This window comes from Ammospiza nelsoni, chromosome 5 (genome assembly GCF_027579445.1).
Source record: "Ammospiza nelsoni isolate bAmmNel1 chromosome 5, bAmmNel1.pri, whole genome shotgun sequence".
In the NCBI taxonomy this organism is placed as follows: domain Eukaryota; kingdom Metazoa; phylum Chordata; class Aves; order Passeriformes; family Passerellidae; genus Ammospiza; species Ammospiza nelsoni.
In genome coordinates, this window is record NC_080637.1 from 49,805,976 (window position 1) to 49,826,025 (window position 20,050).

The 20,050-nt window shown below is 46.6% G+C and overlaps 1 protein-coding gene across 1 annotated transcript in view; it reads right to left on the reverse strand.

The window, feature by feature from the left end:
• Positions 1–2,691: 2,691 nt before the first annotated feature.
• Positions 2,692–20,050, reverse strand: part of CACNA1I (calcium voltage-gated channel subunit alpha1 I) — a 149,648-nt gene continuing 132,289 nt past the window's right edge. Inside the window, exons 25-36 of the mRNA XM_059471884.1 lie at positions 19,764–19,915; positions 17,936–18,045; positions 17,197–17,330; positions 16,409–16,479; positions 13,465–13,543; positions 12,787–12,908; positions 11,709–12,047; positions 10,998–11,144; positions 6,710–6,826; positions 6,171–6,339; positions 5,143–5,339; positions 2,692–3,396 (exon numbers count right to left, since the gene is read on the reverse strand). Of these exons, the coding sequence (XP_059327867.1) occupies positions 2,692–3,396; positions 5,143–5,339; positions 6,171–6,339; positions 6,710–6,826; positions 10,998–11,144; positions 11,709–12,047; positions 12,787–12,908; positions 13,465–13,543; positions 16,409–16,479; positions 17,197–17,330; positions 17,936–18,045; positions 19,764–19,915 (2,342 nt within the window). The remainder of the gene's footprint in view (positions 3,397–5,142; positions 5,340–6,170; positions 6,340–6,709; positions 6,827–10,997; positions 11,145–11,708; positions 12,048–12,786; positions 12,909–13,464; positions 13,544–16,408; positions 16,480–17,196; positions 17,331–17,935; positions 18,046–19,763; positions 19,916–20,050) is intronic.

Below are 20,050 nucleotides of genomic sequence, written 5' to 3' on the forward strand. Positions count from 1 at the left end.
ATCAAATATTGGGGTAATTTCTAGCACTCCACCAGTCTCTAATGTCTCTCCCATTGCTCAGCTGAGACATTTCACAGCCCATACAACTGCCAGGACAGCTTGGAGTCCCACTTCTGTGTTCTCCTATGACAAACTTCCAAGGAGCATTCTGTGCATTGAAGTGTCTGGGGTTTGGATGGGTTTCAACTCTTTGGGTTTTCTGGTAAACCCTACCTCTGGCTTCAAAGCAGCTCTGGGTTTGGGTGGAAGCCTTGTGCAACCCAAGTTCATGGTTCAGCCATTTAGGGACCGACTTCCTTCCCTGAGGATGTGAAGCCATGTGTCGTGTCCCTCCTCTCTGCCCACGGGACAGCGAGCAGGGGCAACTCACTCAAAGAACCACCAGTGCAAAAAAAGCATTTAAAGACCCTTATTATTGCTTTAATAAATCTGTATTTGCATCTTTCTGCAAGGACAAGGACCCAGGCTCTCCTGTCCCCTACTCACAGGTCTGACCTCCCTGCAGTCAGCATGCACACTTGCAACAGAGCAAATTAATTAAGTCCCCACAGTAATCATCCTTTTCCTGGCTGCTGGTCCCAAGTGATGTGCTCGCTTTTTACAACCCTGGTTTGTAAGATGCAGCAGCTGCTTTAAAGTCAGACAGGTTACAATAAAATCAGAATATCTTTTGTGCTGCCCTCTTCACAATGCTTCATATGCCAGCTGGGAGACCTCTGGGAGGGCTGCAGAGGTCCTCTTGGTCTGATGGAAAAAAATGGGACAGGGAGCCCTGCTCCTTCTCCTCAGTACTCTAAACATTTGTCTCCATTAGGCTGCTATCATCTCCCTGCTGCCCTTCCCAGTCTGTCTTCTCTGACACACCTGAGTGGAATATCCCTGGGGTGGGACGTGACATCCAAAATCCTTTGTTCCCCTTGGGTGGTTGGTTTTCCTACTCACTTGCAAATCTGGGAAGGGCACAAAGCCTTAGAGTTGCTTCAGGAGGAGATCCAGGCTGGCCCTGCCAGAAAGGAGACTTGTGCAGTTGTACCACTGGAAAAGCAAGGAGGGCTGCAGCCTCTGGAAGCCTTGTTGCAACCACACTGGGAGAGGATGATGCTGAACAGAATCCTGGATCCTGAGGCAGGTCATGGTTTGAGGGGTCGCTCTGCCCTCACTCTCCACAATCCTCCCCACTCCCACTGCCCTGCCAGGCAGACACAAGGAGAGCTGCAGCTCTCTGGTGAGCCAGTTGGCCTGGGCACAGCACACATCAGCATCCTCACAATGGCATGCACACACAAACACACACACACTCTCCAACCAATATTTGCTGCTCTCCATGCCCATGGCTGGCACTGATTAGGACTCTGGTCCCAGCTACACTGATGCAAACCAGGAAAATGCCGGAGGATGATGCTAGGGAGGAGACAACCACTACTGAGCTGAGGATGTCCTTGCAGGGTCTTCCCACTGGAACTTGGAACAGGGTTAGCCCTCAGTCAAGGGACTGACTGTGTTTTGTGTTGTTGAAGCCCCCTTTGCTTTTATGTCTTTTCTAATATTCTAGGTTTTGTATTCTTTTAATATATATAGCTATAGATACAAAAATAACAGATAGGTTTCTCTAGGGATAATTTTTGCACCTTTGGGCTTCTAAAATAAAATATCACAATTACTGCAAATAAAAGGGGGAAAAGTTCAATTTCCTCTCCCCTTTTTACGTCCCCCTTCCCTTCCAGCCTACTTCTCCCACTCCAAATATCCCCATGAGCCTTGTAATTTTTTTCCCCTTGTAATTTTCCTTCTTTGGAAAATGAAAAAAACAAATCCACAAAACAACAACAAAAATAAGCCATGTAGCCTCCATCCCTCCTTCTATGAGCATGCCCGCTGTGTTCACACATTCCCTTCAAAGCAAGGCTTTTCACCTCAAAACGTTTCCCTGTGGTCCATGGCTATTTGCTTTTCTCTGTTGCTGGGGCCAGATTTTCACCTGCTGTAAATCAGCATGAATTCACCTCAAGCCAGAACTCTGCTGCTTTACACCAACAGCATGTTTTGCCAATTTACGCTCATCCTGAAGATCTGGCCCACAATTTTTAACCTTGGAAATGGAAGCATGGACAATAAAGAAGTTCCCAGAAACACACCAGGAAGCCCCAGATGCTCTTCTCTTGGCGCTTACCCTGCTTCCCTTCACCCCACCCTCACAGTTTGGTGTAGCAGCTCCCTCAGGCCCCCCCATTCTCTTGTTCCTCCTTAGCACTTTCTGAAAATCATAATCTCTCAGTAAAAAAAATAAATAAATCGATCTCTCTATATATGTATATGTATATAACTGAACAGCTGCCACATAGCAGTCACCTGGCTGGAGGGTCCTGTCCCTGCCAGCCCCATGGCCTTTTCTTGTCACTATAGTCTCTGGGGTCATGACCCAGGTCTTGCCCTCGGGCAGGACTGTTCCCGTATTGCTTGCACTCTCCCACACCTCTGAGGTACGGTACCAGAATATTTATTTTATATATATATATATATATATCTTTCTATATATATATATATTTACGTATATATATATATATTTATAATTTTTTGTTTGCCTGTTTTCTTTTTCTTGCAAATCCTTTGGAATTGCTGCCAAGGAGAAGCTAGTGAAACATGCTCCCCATGCCAGCGGCCGAATGCTCCCTCCCTGCACCTCAGGGACCCTCATCTGTTCCTCTTGCTGACTCCGTCCCCCAGCTCCAGCTCGGAAGGGAGCGGGGAGCTGCGGCCCCCTGTCCCCAGTCTGCCGGGGCCACCCGGCTCCGTTCCTTCCCTGGCCGAGGGGGTGTCCTTGCAGAAGTCCGTCACCCAGGAGGGCATCGAGAGGAAGCCCCGAGGGTCGACGGTGTAGAAGGGCTTGGCGTGGTGGGCGGCGGGGCGGCGGGGCGAGGGGCTGGCCTGCAGGCTGCTGGTGCTGCTGCACTTCTTCACCAGCCTCAGCGCCGGCGCCGGCGGCGAGAAGAGCGAGGTCAGCGAGAGGCTGCTGAGCGTCTCCGAGGGCTCGCTGTTGTTGCCCCCGCCGCGCAGGCTGCTGCCCGCCCCCTCCTCGTCCGAAGGGTCCATGGAGTCGTGGTGGGTGCAGCCGGGGCTGGTGCTGCCGCCGCTGCTGTGGCTGCGCTGGTGGCGGCACAGGCTCCGCAGGTTGAAGAGCCCGCGGCCCCGCAGGCTCCGGCGGCGGGAGGCGGGGGACAGGGCCGCTGCCAGGGGTCTTTGGGTGCCCGGCGCCGGCACGGGGCACAGGGCCACCGGCAGGGCCAGGGCGCAGTGCGGAGAGTCGCTGAGGTTGAGGCTGGTGTCCTCCAGCGTGGTCTGCAGGCTGCCGGCCGAGCTGCTGCTCCGGCTGTCCAGCGACGTGTCGCTCTCGGGGGGCTGGGGAGCAGAGCACGAAAACACAGTGCTCAGGAAGGAGATGGGCAAGCGACTTTGCCTTCTTGGTTTTGGGGGTACTTAGGGGTGTGAAAATAAGCCACCATTAAAGAAAGGGGGAAAACTCCATTCCTCTCTTCTTTCCGTGGGAAGGGAGCCATAAACCAACCAGTGCTTCAAAGCACTAGCCGTGCAGCCTGCCATGGGATTTCTTTCTGGGCAAGGAAGAGGAAAGGATTCAGAATGAATCTACCCTCCCACAAGAAGTGCTCCACCAAAGGGAAGGGGTGCTGTGTCTGAGCCCTGCAGCCCCCACCACTGTGCTCTCCCTGAGCACTGATGGTCCAGGAGGCACCAGAGCAAAGGTTCCCTGTGGGTCCTCACTCATGGCTTGCCTATAAACCTGCCACACACATGGGGACACATCTATCAGCTGCACAGGAATCAAGGAGCTTCTGTGCAGACCTCCTCTCATTTAAAAAAATCAGCAGTATCTGGGGAGAGAAAAGAGGCCCCATGGGTCTTTTGACCAGCACTAGCAGGAGCTACCCTTGCATTTAGGGTACAAAGGTGCAGTCCCCTTCCAGCAGGAAGAGGAAACAGCCTTAATTTCCTTGTATCCGGGCTCGTCTAGTTAAGCTGCATTTTAGTTGTTTCTAGGAAATTGGTCTGCACTGTGTGATCATCACTGGGACACTGCACTGGGATTGATGCATGTAGGACTGGAAGCAGTCTCCTGAAGCAGTCTCCATAGATATTCAACACAGTCTGTGTCAAATAATCAGAAGTTTACTAATTTCTCCTTTACAACAATTCAGTACTTTTGTCCCAGTGGTGTGCCAGCTCCAGGGCTCTACCTCTTTTGTGTCAATTTTAGCAGAGGTTTCAACACTGCAACAACTCAATCTCAGACCAAGGCTAAATTTATCCTTGGTGAATTTATACACATTTGTATTGTGCCAACAGTGTCTGTCATATATAGATTTTATTTTTTCAGTTTGTCTGGAACAGAGTGCCCCTGTTCATGGAGTATCTTCCAAGAACAATAACAGGGATTTCTACTGGGCTTTAATCTCTGCATCTTCTGCACTTCAGAGACACCTGACATCCCCCCAGTGCTTTTATTCTTCTCTTTTGTTAGTGAGAAATAGCTGCCTTTTCAGAAAGAGATGGCACCTTTCTGGGACGTGAGAGTTAAGTGGGCAGTGCAAAACAGTGAGCTTGGGGACACTGTGTGTGGATCGGCACTCAGGGATGTGGAGGATGCAGGTGGGAAGAAGCCTGTTCCAAGAGAGAAGGAGCATGATTTGGAGTCACAGTGTTAAGGGGACCTGAGGAGGCTGTGCAGCTGTCACCTCCCTGGCCCACACCATGGCTGCTGTGCACACAGGTGTCTGCAGCACACCCAGTGCCAGGGAGCCAGGGGGGAGCTACAGAGTGATGTGATTTCATCTTCATGTCGGGCCCACTGCAGCTGTCAAACTATTTGTTGATCCAAAGCAGAAGAACAAATTACTTCATGGGGTGAGAGCTATCCAAGACCACTTTGCTGTACTACGCTCTCTCCTCCCCTACCCTTCTGCATTCTGCAGTCCACTGTGCTCCTACAGACCCAGGTTATCCAGGCTACCCAGCCCAAGAGCACAGCTGCCTCTCTCCTTCCTCTGCCCTCCTCCTTCTTCAGCCCCCTCTGTTTGGGTGGGATGTGAAAATTGAGTTTTCCTAGCAGACAGGAGCAGGCTTCCTCACCTGATGGAGAAGTGAGCAGTTCACACCTGGAGATCTCAGTGATGCCCACGAGCCTTGCAGAGAGATCTTAGGAAGGTTGTGTGGACATGAGACTTCCTCAGGCCCTGTTTGGGTGGCAGAGATGGCTGGGTGGAAAAATTCTGTTGGCACAGGTAACAGAGGGGAAGATGCACCTGGAGAGAAGGGGCTGGGAGGGACTGACAGCATCAAAAGAAAAGGGAGGAGAACAGAAATAGAAGGAAAAAAAAAAGTTGAAGAGTCCTCTGATTTTATTTTGTGCCTTTGCTGCTATTACACTGAGCAAAGTCTCAGGTCCAGTGAACAAAGGATATTCAGGAACATGCACTCCTGGCCAAGAAGCCTCAGTCTGGTGTTCAGACTAAGGATCCCACTTTTTGCACAAAAACCTGCACCAGATCAGGAAGACCTAACACAGCTCAGGCCAGCTCTGCTGTTGCTCTCACAGAGGAATGCTGAGCTATATTGCCTTGATTCAAGTATGTATTGCTGCCAGAGGACATTCATCCCAGATCCTGCAAGGCAAGGGATGAAGGGAGATAAATTAAATGGTGGTTTGGGAAAGCTGGGGACCACAGGGCACCAGGGCATGCTCAAGAGTAGAACTGGAGCACTTCCACCAAGGGCAGACGTGTGTTATGTGTTCCCTGAACCTTTACTTGGTCTCAGGGGGCAGCAGAGTTTTTCTGTGCTGAGTGTTCATCCAGCTGGCATGTCAGGAGACTCTGTCTCCACTCTCTTCTGACTGTGCACTGCTGGAAATGGAGATCAGCACTTTCACAGTATTGCACAGAGTCACGTCTGAGGGAAGATATAAAAACTAGCAACAAAAATGAAGGAACTGCTCCTCCCCCCATTCCTGAAGCAAATTAGCAAGCTGAAAGCTAATTCTTGGTTAATGTAACCCCAAGTCACATTATCTCTCCCCCTGGCAGAGGGAAAGCAGGAGAGAAACAGAGCTGAGCCAACCCACAGTTTCAGCAGACCTGGAGAATGAGAGCCTTGCTCACCTTTGCTAATTTCATGCTTTAGCCAAGACTGAACTGAGTCGAAAGGTGTATTCTCCATTTCACACAAGTAACTCTCCGGGTTTGTAGAGCCATCCTCACTGGATGCTGGAAGCAGGCATTCCCCCAGATTGTCTGCCCCAGTGGAGTCAGGGTTGTCCTGGCCATCCTGCTGGAAAAAATAAGCGAGGACAAAGTGAAATTTAATGGAAGATGATCAAGCAGACTTTTCAAAGCCTCAAGAAGAAGATTCTGATAATAACTTCAACCTAGCTAAGAGATGCTCAATTTTCCAGCCCAAATCGCCTTTTGACTAATTCAGAGGAAGTTACTAACAGTAGTGAAGAGAACTTTCAAATACATGTATTTTTTGTTCTCCTCAAATCCTATTCCACAATATGTCTCTATGGAGAAGCTCTTGAAAAATGACCAGAATTATATTGCTCAGCAGGGGACACCTGGATGAATACAGAACACCTGAAATGAGCAGGGGCATAAGTACAGCACAGGGTGTAGGATGCCCATGGCTGACTGAGGCTAACCTTGATCTCCTTAGGATTCAGCTGAGCAGTGTTTTGATTGTCTGACTCATCTCCTAGAAGGATGGAAGAGGACTTGTCTGAGTTGAGGGATAATGCTTCCATTTCAGCCAGCTGGACCTGCAGGAAGGGAAAGGAGCTGTTACAGGTCATGCCTGGAATCCACATTTCAAGCAGTCACACTGTTGATGGTGGATAAGTGAGAGCCTGTAGACCCAAAATCAATTTTAGGTTATATTCCTTGGATATATCAGGAGCTGCCTAACCCAGAACTGGGCTGGGCAGGAGAATTCACTTTTAAAGAAAGGTTGAATATATGATCTGCAAGCAGGCTGCTATTAGTCCATGCTCCTCTAGTGCCAGAATTGGAGGAACGAGTCCTGTGTCTGTCAGAGCGGTACAGCTGGCCCAAGGCCCTGCAAATAAAGCCAGGCAGGCAGAGGGGTCCCTCAGGCTGGTGACAGGGCAGCTGGCTCTGCTGAGGGATAAAGAGTGGACCCTTCTTTCTGAAGGCACCACAGACAGCCCTGCTTAAACATGAAGGTGCTTTCATTCCAAGGAAAGTCATGCCTTTTGCAATCCATGCCAGTATCATGCTTTTCATATTCTCTTACCTTCGTTACTGAAACCCTGTTCCTCTCCAGCTTTCCTGCATCTTGCCTTTCCCCTCTCCTCTAACCTACCCAAGATCTTACCTAACACCGTCTTCCATTCTGTTCTCCATCTCTGAACTCAGCCCCTCCCACACACCCACACTTGAGCTCTCTTGCTTTCTGAAAGGAAGTCTGACCATTGCATTTCTCTCATTCTTGTGCTTCAGCTCTGCTCCAGTCCCATGCCTGACCTTGCTTCATCTTTTGGCCTGCTTCATACCACATGTGCCCCTCTCCCATCCTTTTTCCTCCAAGCTTTTAAATCCCCTCTGCTTGACAACTCTTTCTCACACTGCCTGAAAAGCATATTTTTCTACCAGCCTAAGCTGTTAATCTGTCCCTCCTGTGCTTGGATTTCCATCACTGGTCTCTGGAGTGCCAGAAGTTTGCACCACCAGCAGCTAAGTCTTGAGAGCTGTATTCTGGGTTGTCTCAGTCAGAACAGCTTCTGGCCATGTGTTTGTGTTTGCAAGAGGCAGCTACAGCTCTTGCACCATGACAGCAGGTGAAACATTTGGAGAGATGACTTTCGAGCTGGAAGTTTAGTGGTTTCTGCCAATGCCAGAGACCGGAAGAGGTCTCCATCTGAGGGATAATGAACTTTAAACAAACAGAATGAAAACCTGAAGCTGGATTTAAATAAAGTGCACAAATGACATCCTTATTTGAGGTGTTATTCTGACACAGGAACATGGTGCCGTTCAACCATGGAGAGAGCCCAAAACCAACAACTGCTCCTGAGAGCGCGAACGCACAGAGAGCCCACAATGAACTTATGCCAGGGATGCTACACGGGCACCAGTCAGCAACAACTCCTGCAGAGAAGCATAGTCTTCATTCATGCCACTTAATGTGTGTACTCATCTATTACTCTCCCAAGTGCCTGCTACACCAAAGCAGGCTTACAGCTGTGCTTGTAGAGACGCGAACATGACATGTGGTAGCATCTGTGACTACCTTTGCCATCCATAAAGAAGGATTTCAACAAAAGCCAGAACAGTCTTTTTGTCACTGAACCACTTGCTTGAAAATTCTGACCACCCTGAGATCTACATAAAACCCACAGTCAACAATGTCATAACCTAAATAAACTGCAGGTGTGAAAACATATTTCACTGGTGCTCACTGACAAACTCCTACTGTGGCTAAACACACTTCAGACATCCATGTAGAGAAGTCTGTCAACCATCCCAAGAGTGAAAGGATAGAAATGGCAAGAGAAGAGTTTAGCACCATGAAAAAAGGAGGTTCTGATCTTTTTGCTTCCCTTACAGCAGAATATTTTTAAATCTGCTGACTAAAGATGAGGAACAAAAAGACAATTTTAATTGCAGTGAGGAAGAAAGGGCTGTTGAATAGATCCCAATCCATGAAACCTGCCAGGAGCATCAGCCTGAGATACTGAACAATGCACACGCATCCCTTAGAAAACAACTACTTGCAGATATATCTTTAGGAACAGACCCACGATCACAACAATCCTTAATTGTACAAATAATTGGTTTGAAAATTAAGTATCAGGAGCATAATTGGAAAACCACTGAGCACTTCTGCTCAATGACACAAAAAGCTTAGCACATATTAACATTAAATGTTGTGTCCATCTGCTGTGCTCATCATCTTGGTGAATTGAACTACCAATGAAATTGGAGGGGACATTTCTACCTAATATGTGATTTTTGTCAGAAGGGTGGTTTAAGGCTGATTGGGTGGACAGTAAGCATATTGTTTTTTTCTAACACACACACACTTAAGAGCACTGGATAAATAGTTTTGCCTATATAAATTGCTGTCAATTGCTTCTGGGACTGTACAATTCAGTCTGTGTACAATGCTCATTTGGGTATGTTGATGTACCAGAGTACAGTATAATTTAATGACTCTGTGCATTGGTGATGTTAGCTATGACTCCATGTAGTGATTTACCATTTAAATTTCCTCAGTTTCTTTTTTCTACTTTGAAATATGACGAGAACATCATGGTCAGTCCTGGCTTAAAATCCTAAGGTATCATTTTGACTCATATAATCCAAAATAAAGCATTTGTGTTTTATTACTAAACCCGTTCTTGCATAGGTAAGTTCTTTTCAATTCCACATTTTAGATGTATTGAAATATCATTTTTGAAAGCAATTTATGGCTCTATAACACCTATTAGAAAGTATGATCTAAGAATAATTTTTCAGTTGTGATAATTACATCAAATTCTTTGCTCTGGCTGTGGGCTGCATTTGAAGATTTTGCTAATCTAGCTTCTTTGCTGGAAAGGTAAGAAAATGGGTTGTTGTCTTCACTCGTAGGCGGGATACTGAAGACTATCTGTGAGGTTTTCAAATGTAACAAACTAGCTGCAAATGACTTGACTTGGGGGCAATCATTCTGGACTGCCTTAGACCTCATTTGCTGAGAAAACTGAGCACCAATTGCTGAACATAAAGACTTAAGCAAAGCAGTGAAAATTGCCTTTAATTGAAAACTAGTTATTTGGTTGCATTAATGCAGAATTCATTTGCAAAGTGTCTCAATAAGGATAAACTACAGCAATGTTTGCATTTTGATAGTTTCAAAAGGAAGCAATGGGGAAAAGCAGACAGCTGAGAAACTGAAAAAATATCAGAGCATCAGAACTAGGCATCAGAGAGCAAAAAAAATATTGCTTTCTTCAAACATGCATAGAATGACCTGCCAATAAGAGTTCCTTCCCCAAGTTTCCCTTGTTTCTTTTTAAGCTATAACAACATATCCACTCAGTTACGGGGAAAGAGAGGGTGAAGTTTGCCACTGATGTACCAATTTCAGAAGAGCCACAATACTGCTACAAGTCTGACCACACAAAATCAGAGCACCTACATACAATAAAATTATTTCAGAATCAAATTAGTTCTGCTACTCACCTAACCCTTCCCAGACTACTTTGCTCCTCCTATTTTTTCACAACCCGAAAAGACGAATTGCTTGGAAAGGAGTTTTCCAGAGCCTCTACCAACTTTAGCAGCTCAAGTCTAAGCCATTTGGTCCTGCTCTTAGCCCAAAACCCATTTGTCAGCTAACAAACTTTTTCAGTGGGCTCACTTTTATTTAGTTTTTGCTCAAACTAATTAACTGGTTTTCAACACAAACCAATCCTTGCTCAAAAACTCTATTCAACAAAGCATTTAAACATGTGCTTAACTGATTGGCCTCAATAGGGAATAAGCAAGCACGTGCTTAAAATCAGGACAAAACACAAGCTTAAATCTCCCACTGAATTGCTCCTGAGTGATCTCATTGGGGTGAGATCCTTAGAGTCCTCTATCCAATGTGAGCCTGAACCTAGACTTTTCTTGCAGAATGGAACACAACAAGAGCTGCCAAGGGATGCCTTCATAGTAATTTCTCTACAGGTGATTCAGTCCCTCCTGACACGATTCCTGTCACATCTCACTTTTCCACCACCTCAAACATCCACGTGTGGCTGAGGAGGGCAGGCCTGTACTAGAGGCAGTACCAGCACTTCACAACAGATAACAAACACAGATCCACAAGCTCTACTGTCTACACAATCTACAGCGAGGAGCACACATGGGATGACCTGCGGGCCCGTGGGTGTGCAGGTCTGGGGGGAAGAGTCCCCTCACACATCCTCGTACGCAGGTTACCTCTTGCTTGTCATGGTTACACTTCTCGCACATGGCCGGCGAGGAGTAATGATGGAAGACGGAGCCCGATAGGTTATCGATGATCATTAACTCCCCGTCGAAGGAGTCCTTAATAATTAAAGAGACACTGTCCAGCCATAAGTTCTCCTAGGGGACAAGAAAGGGGGGAGGATGGGAGAGATCATTTTAAGAATGTCGAGTTTTTTGCTTTCAAGTTTCATGTGAATTTGGGGTTGGGTTCTCCACCCTGACTCATCTGGAGCAGCATCTTGCTCCACAACGTGTGTAAAGGTGCCAGAGTTCAATGAAAAAAAAAATAATAAGGAGGGACAGTCTTCACTCACTTTCAGTGCTCACGTCTCCCTTCCAGCTCTGCTGGAGTCACTCACTCTTGATCTGCCATTTCTCCTGCACTCTTCTCCTGAGCTCCCCTCTCAAATTTGCTCCTGTCACACCTTTAGCTGATCTGCTCCATCCCTCCTCTGCTGGCCCTCAGGTTCCTACACCATGATGACAATGAACAGGACACACTGCTGTTATAGCCTTGTCCCTACATGATCCTATCAACTCAGAAGTCTACTGCTGAAAGCAAACCTTTCACCCTGAGGTGGAAGACTCTGCTACTGCTAAGCCCTGAATCATCTGAGCTGCCCAGCTAATGCCCACAGCTCCTTGCTGCAGTCTGGTTAGTAAGTTCAAAGGTGTACTCACCTGGGCTGGAGAGTAACATCTCATGCACAGATGTCCTTCGGGTTCTGTTCTACCACCTCCTCCTCCTGTTCCTGCTCCTTTTCCCTGTCCTGAATTTGGAGAGCCTGACTTGTGGGAGCACAGCCCGTGAGTAATTTCCATCTCAAGCTCAGCATCCATCTCTGCATCCTCCTGGGCCTCCTTGTTGCTGTCGTCGAGATGTTTCATGAGCACAGCTACCACCACGTTGATGAGAACAAACTGGGCTGTGAGCACAAAGCTGACAAAGTACAGTGGGGAGATGAACTGCAGGTTGCTGAGACAGCTCCGGTCATCGTGGCTGCAGTCACGCAAGGTATCCTTGAGGGGAAGTTGGGATTGAGAAGGAACCATGGAAGGAAGGAAAGACTAAAGTAAGAACAGAAACTTGGCTGTTCTCTCTGTCAAAAAAACACTGATGCTAATGGAAAGAACAAGGCAGACACTTCTCTCACCCCATGTCTTTTGGCATAATTCCCCAAAGAATCTAGGATACTCTCTGTTCATATACTGTTTGCTTCAGAGAAAAACCATCCAAAGGCATATGAAGCAAACTTTCAGACCATGACATGTTGCTGCCACCATAGCCAGACATATATAAACAAGACCAAAAATGAGCAGGCTGGTACTGCCTTCTCCCATCTATTCTCAAAAGCACCATTTGTGATGAAAGAACTTTTCCTTTCTCCATGTCCTCTGAAGGAAGTATTTATTTTGTGTTTTCCTGGTAGCTCTGCAGATGAGTGCCATTGTCCAACACACATGTCGTGTGCAGTCCTGACTACACTGGATAGTCCCTCAGCCTAAATGATTTTCTTGTTCCTCCCAAGGAAAATTGGCACTTTTCTCAATCAGATGTCTCCAGGACTAGAAGAGCCCAAGGCATGAGTTACCATAGTGGGGAGAGAGACTCTGGACCAAGCAGGGACCTTATCTAGCAACCCAGCTTCTGTGTTCTGTTCCCCTTCCCTTTGCTAGCCCAACCTCTGCTGAACAGACCACACATCAGAATTTCTCTTTCCCCACAAATTGGAGATCCTTGCCTCCAAGTCCCAGTTACCTTCATGATCCCATTCCAATTGTCACCCGTGGACACCTGGAAAAGTGTGAGGAAGGCCATCCCAAAGTTCTCAAAGGTGGCATGGCGGCTCATGCCCTCACAGGGGTTCTCATCGTTGCACACTGAAAAACAAGGGGAGTGCAGGGCACAACACTCAGGAGAGGACACACTACCAGCCCTGAGACCAACAACATGGACTCACAATCTGAAGAGCTCAGGTAGTGAATGGTGTCAGCACCCTGCCCAACAGTTGGCTGTTAGCCATCAGTATGGAATTATCCCTGATGGCCCAGCTCCAGGATATCAGGCAGTGTAACTGCTGCTCAGGGGGATCCTCCCAGCATGTCATTGTCCTGCCTTTCTTCTTGATCAATATTCCATGGCAAGAGATGTAAATAAGATTTTACAAACTTCTTCTTGTAATCTTGAATGCAATGTTAGGGACAGAGTGCAGGAAAAGCAAATGTTTAAGAATGTAAGAGAAAACGGAGGCTGCTCTTATTTTGTTAGCCTGTTAGGATAACAGTTTAGAGGGAAATTCCTCTTACATCAATTATGCATAAGGGAGAATGAAGTGCATCCAATAACTCAGTCCCTTAATTGAAGAGTTCTGATTTTGAGAAACCCTAACCAACATGTCTGTGGCTCACACTGAAGCATGGCCTGCTTGAGACTTACCCAATTTTCCAAAGAGCTCCACTCCTAGAGCAGCGTAGATGAAAAAGAGGAGCATGAAAAGGAGTCCAAGGTTTCCCACCTAAAAGCAAAGGCACCATCAGCCTATCCCAAAGTCTATTTCATCTGTACAGAAAGTGTTTCTGCATTTCCAGGTCTGAAGGAAGTGAAATCCCGGTATACAAATGCAACCAAACAATTGCTCAACAGTTGAGCAATGTTCAGTAATGGATCCAGTTGCCATCAGGGCTGGGGGAGGAGCAGGAAGGTGGGAAGAGAAGGCATGGAAAAATTAAGGACTTAATGGGTTTTTTGAAACACCAAACGGTTTCTGGTCTGAATGCATGTGGTCACTGGGCCTACGTTAGGAGCATCACTTCAGGAATCTAATTTAGTCATTGCAACTGCTGTGCCATCCAAATTCAGGAGAGAAATAAATGATTCAGCCCACCCACTCCCCTGGACTGCCACATCCTGGCTCCCTATATACTCACTGGAAGGAATTATTTCTGATGACTAAATTAGACACCATAGTAAATGCTGTGAAAGCACACTGCTGGGTCTGTGTCTACAGGGCGTTAAGAAAAGGAAGTTAATAAAACTTAGCTAAGGACTACATTTCCAAAGGGCTCTTTAAAATTAAAGCTGTATTCACTATTAAGAATTGCTGCAGTGTAACAAAGACAGGAAGGGAATTGAAACAGGACAACTTGAGATGCCTTGTATGCCATTAGCAAGCCAAAATCCCTGATTTGAGTCTGTGCTCTAGGAACAAAAAGAGAAAGGTCAGGAAGAGGAGAAAGTGCAAGGGAAAGGACAGCTTATTTTAAACTACTTCTTTTGGCAAAGCCAATAAATCTTAGAGAATAATATTACAGATGATTCAATTGTCCCCCGAAGACCCGGTGTATAAAATATGGAGACTAGATTCATTCTTTTAACGCTGAAACTGGTGGATTTTAGACCTTGAAGTTCAGATTTTTATATAAGCAACTATAAGTATGAAGGGATTTTTTTATCCCTGCTACACAACTTTATTAATCAAAGCGAACCTGTTATAGGAAGCAGCAAAAGCTAGTCAATAGGAAGTCATAGGCTTTGATACTGGAGGGATTAAGTACTGCTTGTTATTATCTTCCAGGGAATACCTAGAGACCAAACTTTCAGATATTTGCTTGCTTTGAGGCAGGTATTACTGACCTCCAAAAAACCTGGCTTACAAACTTGGTTAGCAAAGGAGCATCAGGCAAATGGGAAAAATCAAAAATGAAAAAGTATGGAACAATATACTTGTGGTTTTTGGCTAGGACCAGAAACAGAAACTCACAGGTCCCAGCTGTGTTCTTTGCCATCTTGAGCAAAGCACTTTACTGTCTGATGACTCTGTTTTTCTGTCTACATGACAGGGATATGAATATTTCTTCCTCTCTTATTTATTATCTGTATTTTGGGGGTAGAAGTTGAATCTCATCATTTAAGTCCAAATATATTGCAGTGTCCTCTTACCAACAGTTTCTGGATACTATTTCTTAATATCTGTGTGCATTTATCTGGGTTTCAGAATAAACATGCCACAGACATGCAGACACTGGATCTGAAGACCTGCTCTGTCCCAGATCCTTTCCTGAGAAAAATTGTCTGTTGTGGCTCCTGGAATGGAAAAGAGCAAGGTGCAAAGAAGCTGCACTGAGCCAGTCTGTGGTAGCAGAGCTAATAAAAAACTAATAAAAATTTACATTCCATATCTGCCTGCACTAAGACCATCCTTTATCTCCCCTTCCTTCTATTGTCCAGTGTATCTCAGCCCACAACTATCCTGAATGATGTTGTATATCCTACAAATGAATTATTAATATTGTTGTTATTACTATTATTATAATGAATCACAAATAAATATTGCTTAATAAAAAGCATGGAAGACCAGACAGAGCTCAGGATCCATAAAAGATCACAGAGTTTCCTTTTCACTTTTGTGCCATCATATTCCACTAATTCAGATTGACATTTATTGTCACCCACACCAGAAGTAAATTCCCTGGGTAACTACTCATGCTGTTTTCAGATTGATTCCCAGCTCATCATCACTCACCAGCACTGGCACATTAGCTGATAAATCAACTGACAAATGCCTGTGCATTTTGATATCACGCAGCAGAGCTGCCTTCTCAGGGCCTGCCAAGGGACCGGTCTGATGTATGATCGGCAGAGCCACTTGGTGCCATTACTCCTTGCTTAACAATTCTCCCCCAACTACCCAAAAGGAAGGGGACCAGACTCCCTGACTGCTCATCCATCACGGAGGATGCTCACAGTGGGCTCGAAGCCTGTGTAAAGCATGGTGTCAGCATCTCGTTTGGGAGCAGCTGCCACTCACAGCTCATGAGATCCTTCTGTCTCGATGTCTTGCAGCAGACACTTAACTGCCGGCTGTGTGAGCCACAACACAGCGTGTCACTGCTTCTCATGCATGAGCTGCTCAGAAACACAAAGGGATCCAAGAGGAGGAAAGAAGAAAAAATAGGAAGGGGGAAGCACTGGCTAGAAAAGGAGTGCAAATGAAAAAGGAGGGAAAAGGTGACACATTCGGGGACGGGTGAGAGCTGCAGTGATGGAAAGATGTCCTTTCGTCCTGAAATGGCTTCCAATCATTCTTTCCTTCTTATGGAGAGGGGAGAAAGGAGCCAAGGACTAGTTGCAAACAGTTAGACACTAGCTAGGCATGATGGGAAGAAACCTACCCTTATCCAGGGGTCAAGCCTTATTTTTTCACATGCTGGAGAAGAGAGATGTGAGGTGAGCTGTAACCCCAGGAAAGACACAAGAACTTGGACATGACCTGCAGGCAGTTGCCTACACACCACTGTAGACACCACCTCTGAGACCCCACAAGAATCAACCCTTTGGAAAAAGGGACAGAAGAGGAGAGTCTTTTTGGAAAATGTTTTACCTGTGGCAGGGCCTGAACAACTGTATCCAGCAGCGCTCGCATTCCTGTGGCCATCTTCAGTAGCTTCAGGACTGCCACAACAAGCACAAGAGAAGTGTCAGTCAGACTGAGCTCAGAGGCATCCTTTGTGTGACTTACTAATAACAGTAGCACAAGACAGATGTCCTGTATCTCGTTCCCCTAGAAAAACTGGATTTTCCCCTCATTTCTCTTCTTGCTTTTGATGGTACAACCCCAGTTGTTCCTTCTCTTCAAGGTGACATCCTTTTTACTAAATATTTTCTTTCTGCCACCCATGTCTGTTGGGTTGCTTCTGCTTCACCCAGACACTCCAGCCACATGCTTCTTCCCAGGAATGTGTGTCCTAATTGTCCTTCTGCTTTGATTTTTCCTTCCATCACTTTCTCTCCCTTCAGCCATTGCTGTTATGCCATCTTGTCACACCTTGGCCACCCCCTTACCTCACAAATTTCAACCTGCTCAGTGGCCTCTGCTCCCCACACCACTACTATAGTTGCCCTAGAAATGAGTAACAGAGAAAGTTCAGCTCTCACATGATCTGCCCACCCTCCCAGTGTTTCATCTCCCAGGGAACCAGAAAGCCTGAGCTTCTGGGCTATCCTAGATCCTAGAATCCCTGCTGGGATGTGATGAAGGACACCCCAGAGGCTCCTCAAGGGCTGGGGACAGGGCAAGCTCACAATTTTACAGCCACTGCTCAATGAGTCGTGGCACCAAGCTGCACTCAATGGCCACATGCACTCTGCTCTGGCCAGCATCTCTCTCACCCCGGGCGATTCGCAGCACCCTCATGATCCGGATGATAGTGGGGTTAATTGGGAGAGCAGCGTTGATTTCAATCTCTTCCAATGTGATGCCCATGACAGACAGCAGCACAATGGCCAGATCGAGCTGGTTCCACCTTTAGGAGAAAAATTGAACAGAATAAACGAAGATAGAGTTTTTCCATTTTCCTGAAAAAGAAAGGTACTTGTCTCCACTTCATCCTAAACATTTCCTTACGCATGAGTTCAAGGCCCGCTCTGAGTCAGCCTATATGGGCTTTTCCAGAGAAACAGAGATTCACTTTGCACACACCCTGAGCAGCCAGAGGCAAGCCAGGCTGATTTTAAAGCATGGAGCTGTGTTACTATGGCGCTACGCTTTGACTAATGGGCTCAGCTTTTTACGGCCTTGCTACCTTGAATCAACTTTGCTATATATGTTCTGCGTTTGCATGCTCACAGTTTGCCTCAAGGGCAGGAAAAAAAATGTCTCGCTCTAACCTCATCTCCTTTGCTTTCTAGCCTAACCAGCAGACTGCAACCAAGAGGCAATTTTTGGACAACTCTTGCTATTGCCTAGGCATTGCACCTTGTGGAGGATGAGGTGAGGTCCATGCGGTGCAGAACTGGGAGGCAGTCAGAGCACTCTGCCACCATTTCATGGTCTAAATAGGGCACCATCCCCAAACTTCTACCCCAAACCCAGCTGTCCCACAGCCACAGCTGACAACCCTCTGCTCACCTGTCTTTGAAGAATCGTCGCAGACCAAATGCCACCAGCTTGAGGACTGCCTCAAACACGAACACAGTGGTGAACAGGTAGTTGCAGTATTTGAGGGCGGTCTCCAGGGACTGCCACAGAAAGACAAGGAAAAGAATTGAGGCAAAAGCAACATTAAACACATAACCCCCCTGTGTGGGGGACTCTCCTAAATGTCACGAACTCATCCTGGGTGCAGAAGCTGCCCCAGATATTTGTGGTGGGGTGGGGAAGTGGCCCCACGCTTCCTACCTACTTGAATGTGGAGGTCGCCTACTAAGGGCAACCACCATCCAGCCCCTCTGCTCATCAGAGATGGGACCAGTTCAGAGGATCAATTACTGCTCCTTTCTTCTGTACTGTTCAGCATAATCAGGAGGAAGAGGCTATTGCAAGAGAATCCACAAAATGCCATCAGGCTTTTCTTCTGCCAGTAGCCTGTGCCACCTCAATGACCATTGTTAATGGCACTGGCATAGCTATCAACCAGGAGTGAAGCACAGAGGCTACTCTGGGTGTGGATTCAGGTCATCTCTGCTGTGCCTCGGTCTGGTGCCAGCACATCACATCTCTGAGCTGTTTGATTTCTGGTTCTTTTACATGCTGCCCCTTCATGACCACCAAGAACCAGTGTGAGCAGTGGGCAGCTTTTGGTGGCATTTTGTACTGGAAGGGTTTGAAGTGCTTTGAGAAGATTGTTTAACAGAGCCTGACAGCAGGCTGGCTTGGGTGGAGCTGTGTTCCAGGGAAAGGAGCTGAAGAGTAAGGAAGACTAGTGACTTGTTGAGGAGCAAACATCTGATGTGAGGACACCAACAGATAAAAGTTTAGAGTTCCTGAAATATAAAAATGGGTACCATCTAGGGAAAGATGAGAGCTGGGCAGTTGGGCAAGGTGGGCAGGAAACAGGAGGAGCCTGGCAATAGATTTTAATGAGGAGAGATGCAACCCCTGATCAAAGCCTGAGTTACCTCAGACATTCTGTTCAGACACCAGAGCTGTCACCTAAACCAAGGGTCTTCTGAAGAGAAAACTGAAATGTTGCTGGGCAGATGTCATGATGAATGCTCTATCTACATATGGAAGTAAAAGGCTCCTTTGATATGTGCAGTACACATTTTTCCCACCAAAAGAATCTGCAGCTTTGCCGCAACACTGAGAGGTACATGGTCTGTACTCAAGCAAAGTGAAAAACTTATTTGGCCTCCAAGGTGCTGTATTTGGAACCACACCCTGCAGCTCAGAGAGGCCCTGCTCAGCACTTTGGCCCTGCAGTTTTTCTTATGAAGAAAAGGTGGCTTGGTAAAGATGGACCATCCCATGACATGTAACCAGCCCCTCTGGTTCTCTCAGCTGAGGCCACATAGCAGGGGAATTGGGCTGACATTTGGAAATCTGATGCAAAGCCTGAAGTTCCCAGGACACTGCTGCTTCCACCACTCCTATTAGGAACAAGGGAAAAATAAAAAGCAGAGCAGGCAGCTAAATTTGGGTGACCCACATATCCACTTACTAATATAAAGCACAGAGACTTATTGCACCATGCTTTCTAGGGGCTTGACTTTTCCTCAGACACTTTCTCTCTATGGATTTTAATGGATAACAAGTGTCTGAGTAGGAACTACCTTTCTGGATACACATGAAAATCTTCACACAAATTTGCCTACTACAAAACTAATTCCTACAAAACTTTAACAGTAGTTTTTAGAGACACCCAAGTGTCCTATTTATGCTGGTGGGCAGCGGTCACCAGAGAGCTGTACCAAAATGAGTGTCTGGAGGCAGGACTTATCTCCATGATCTCACTCACCACAGGTTGGTTATAGTGCTCCAAGGACATAGTGACCACGTTGAGGCAGATGATGAAAGTGATGAAGATGTCCAGGTAGTGGCTGGTGCAGACCGAATGGATAAGGAGGCGTATGTGGCAGTAGGTAGCATAGTACGGCAAACGCTGTGCCTCTTCAGTGGAAAGAGGGATGTGGGCAGAGTTAGGAAGAAATCAGAAGAAAGAGAGAAATAGGTAAGAAACACTGAGAAGGGAGAAGGTGTAAGCTTGGTGATAGGCATTGAAAGAAATTGGAATGTAGTTAGGAG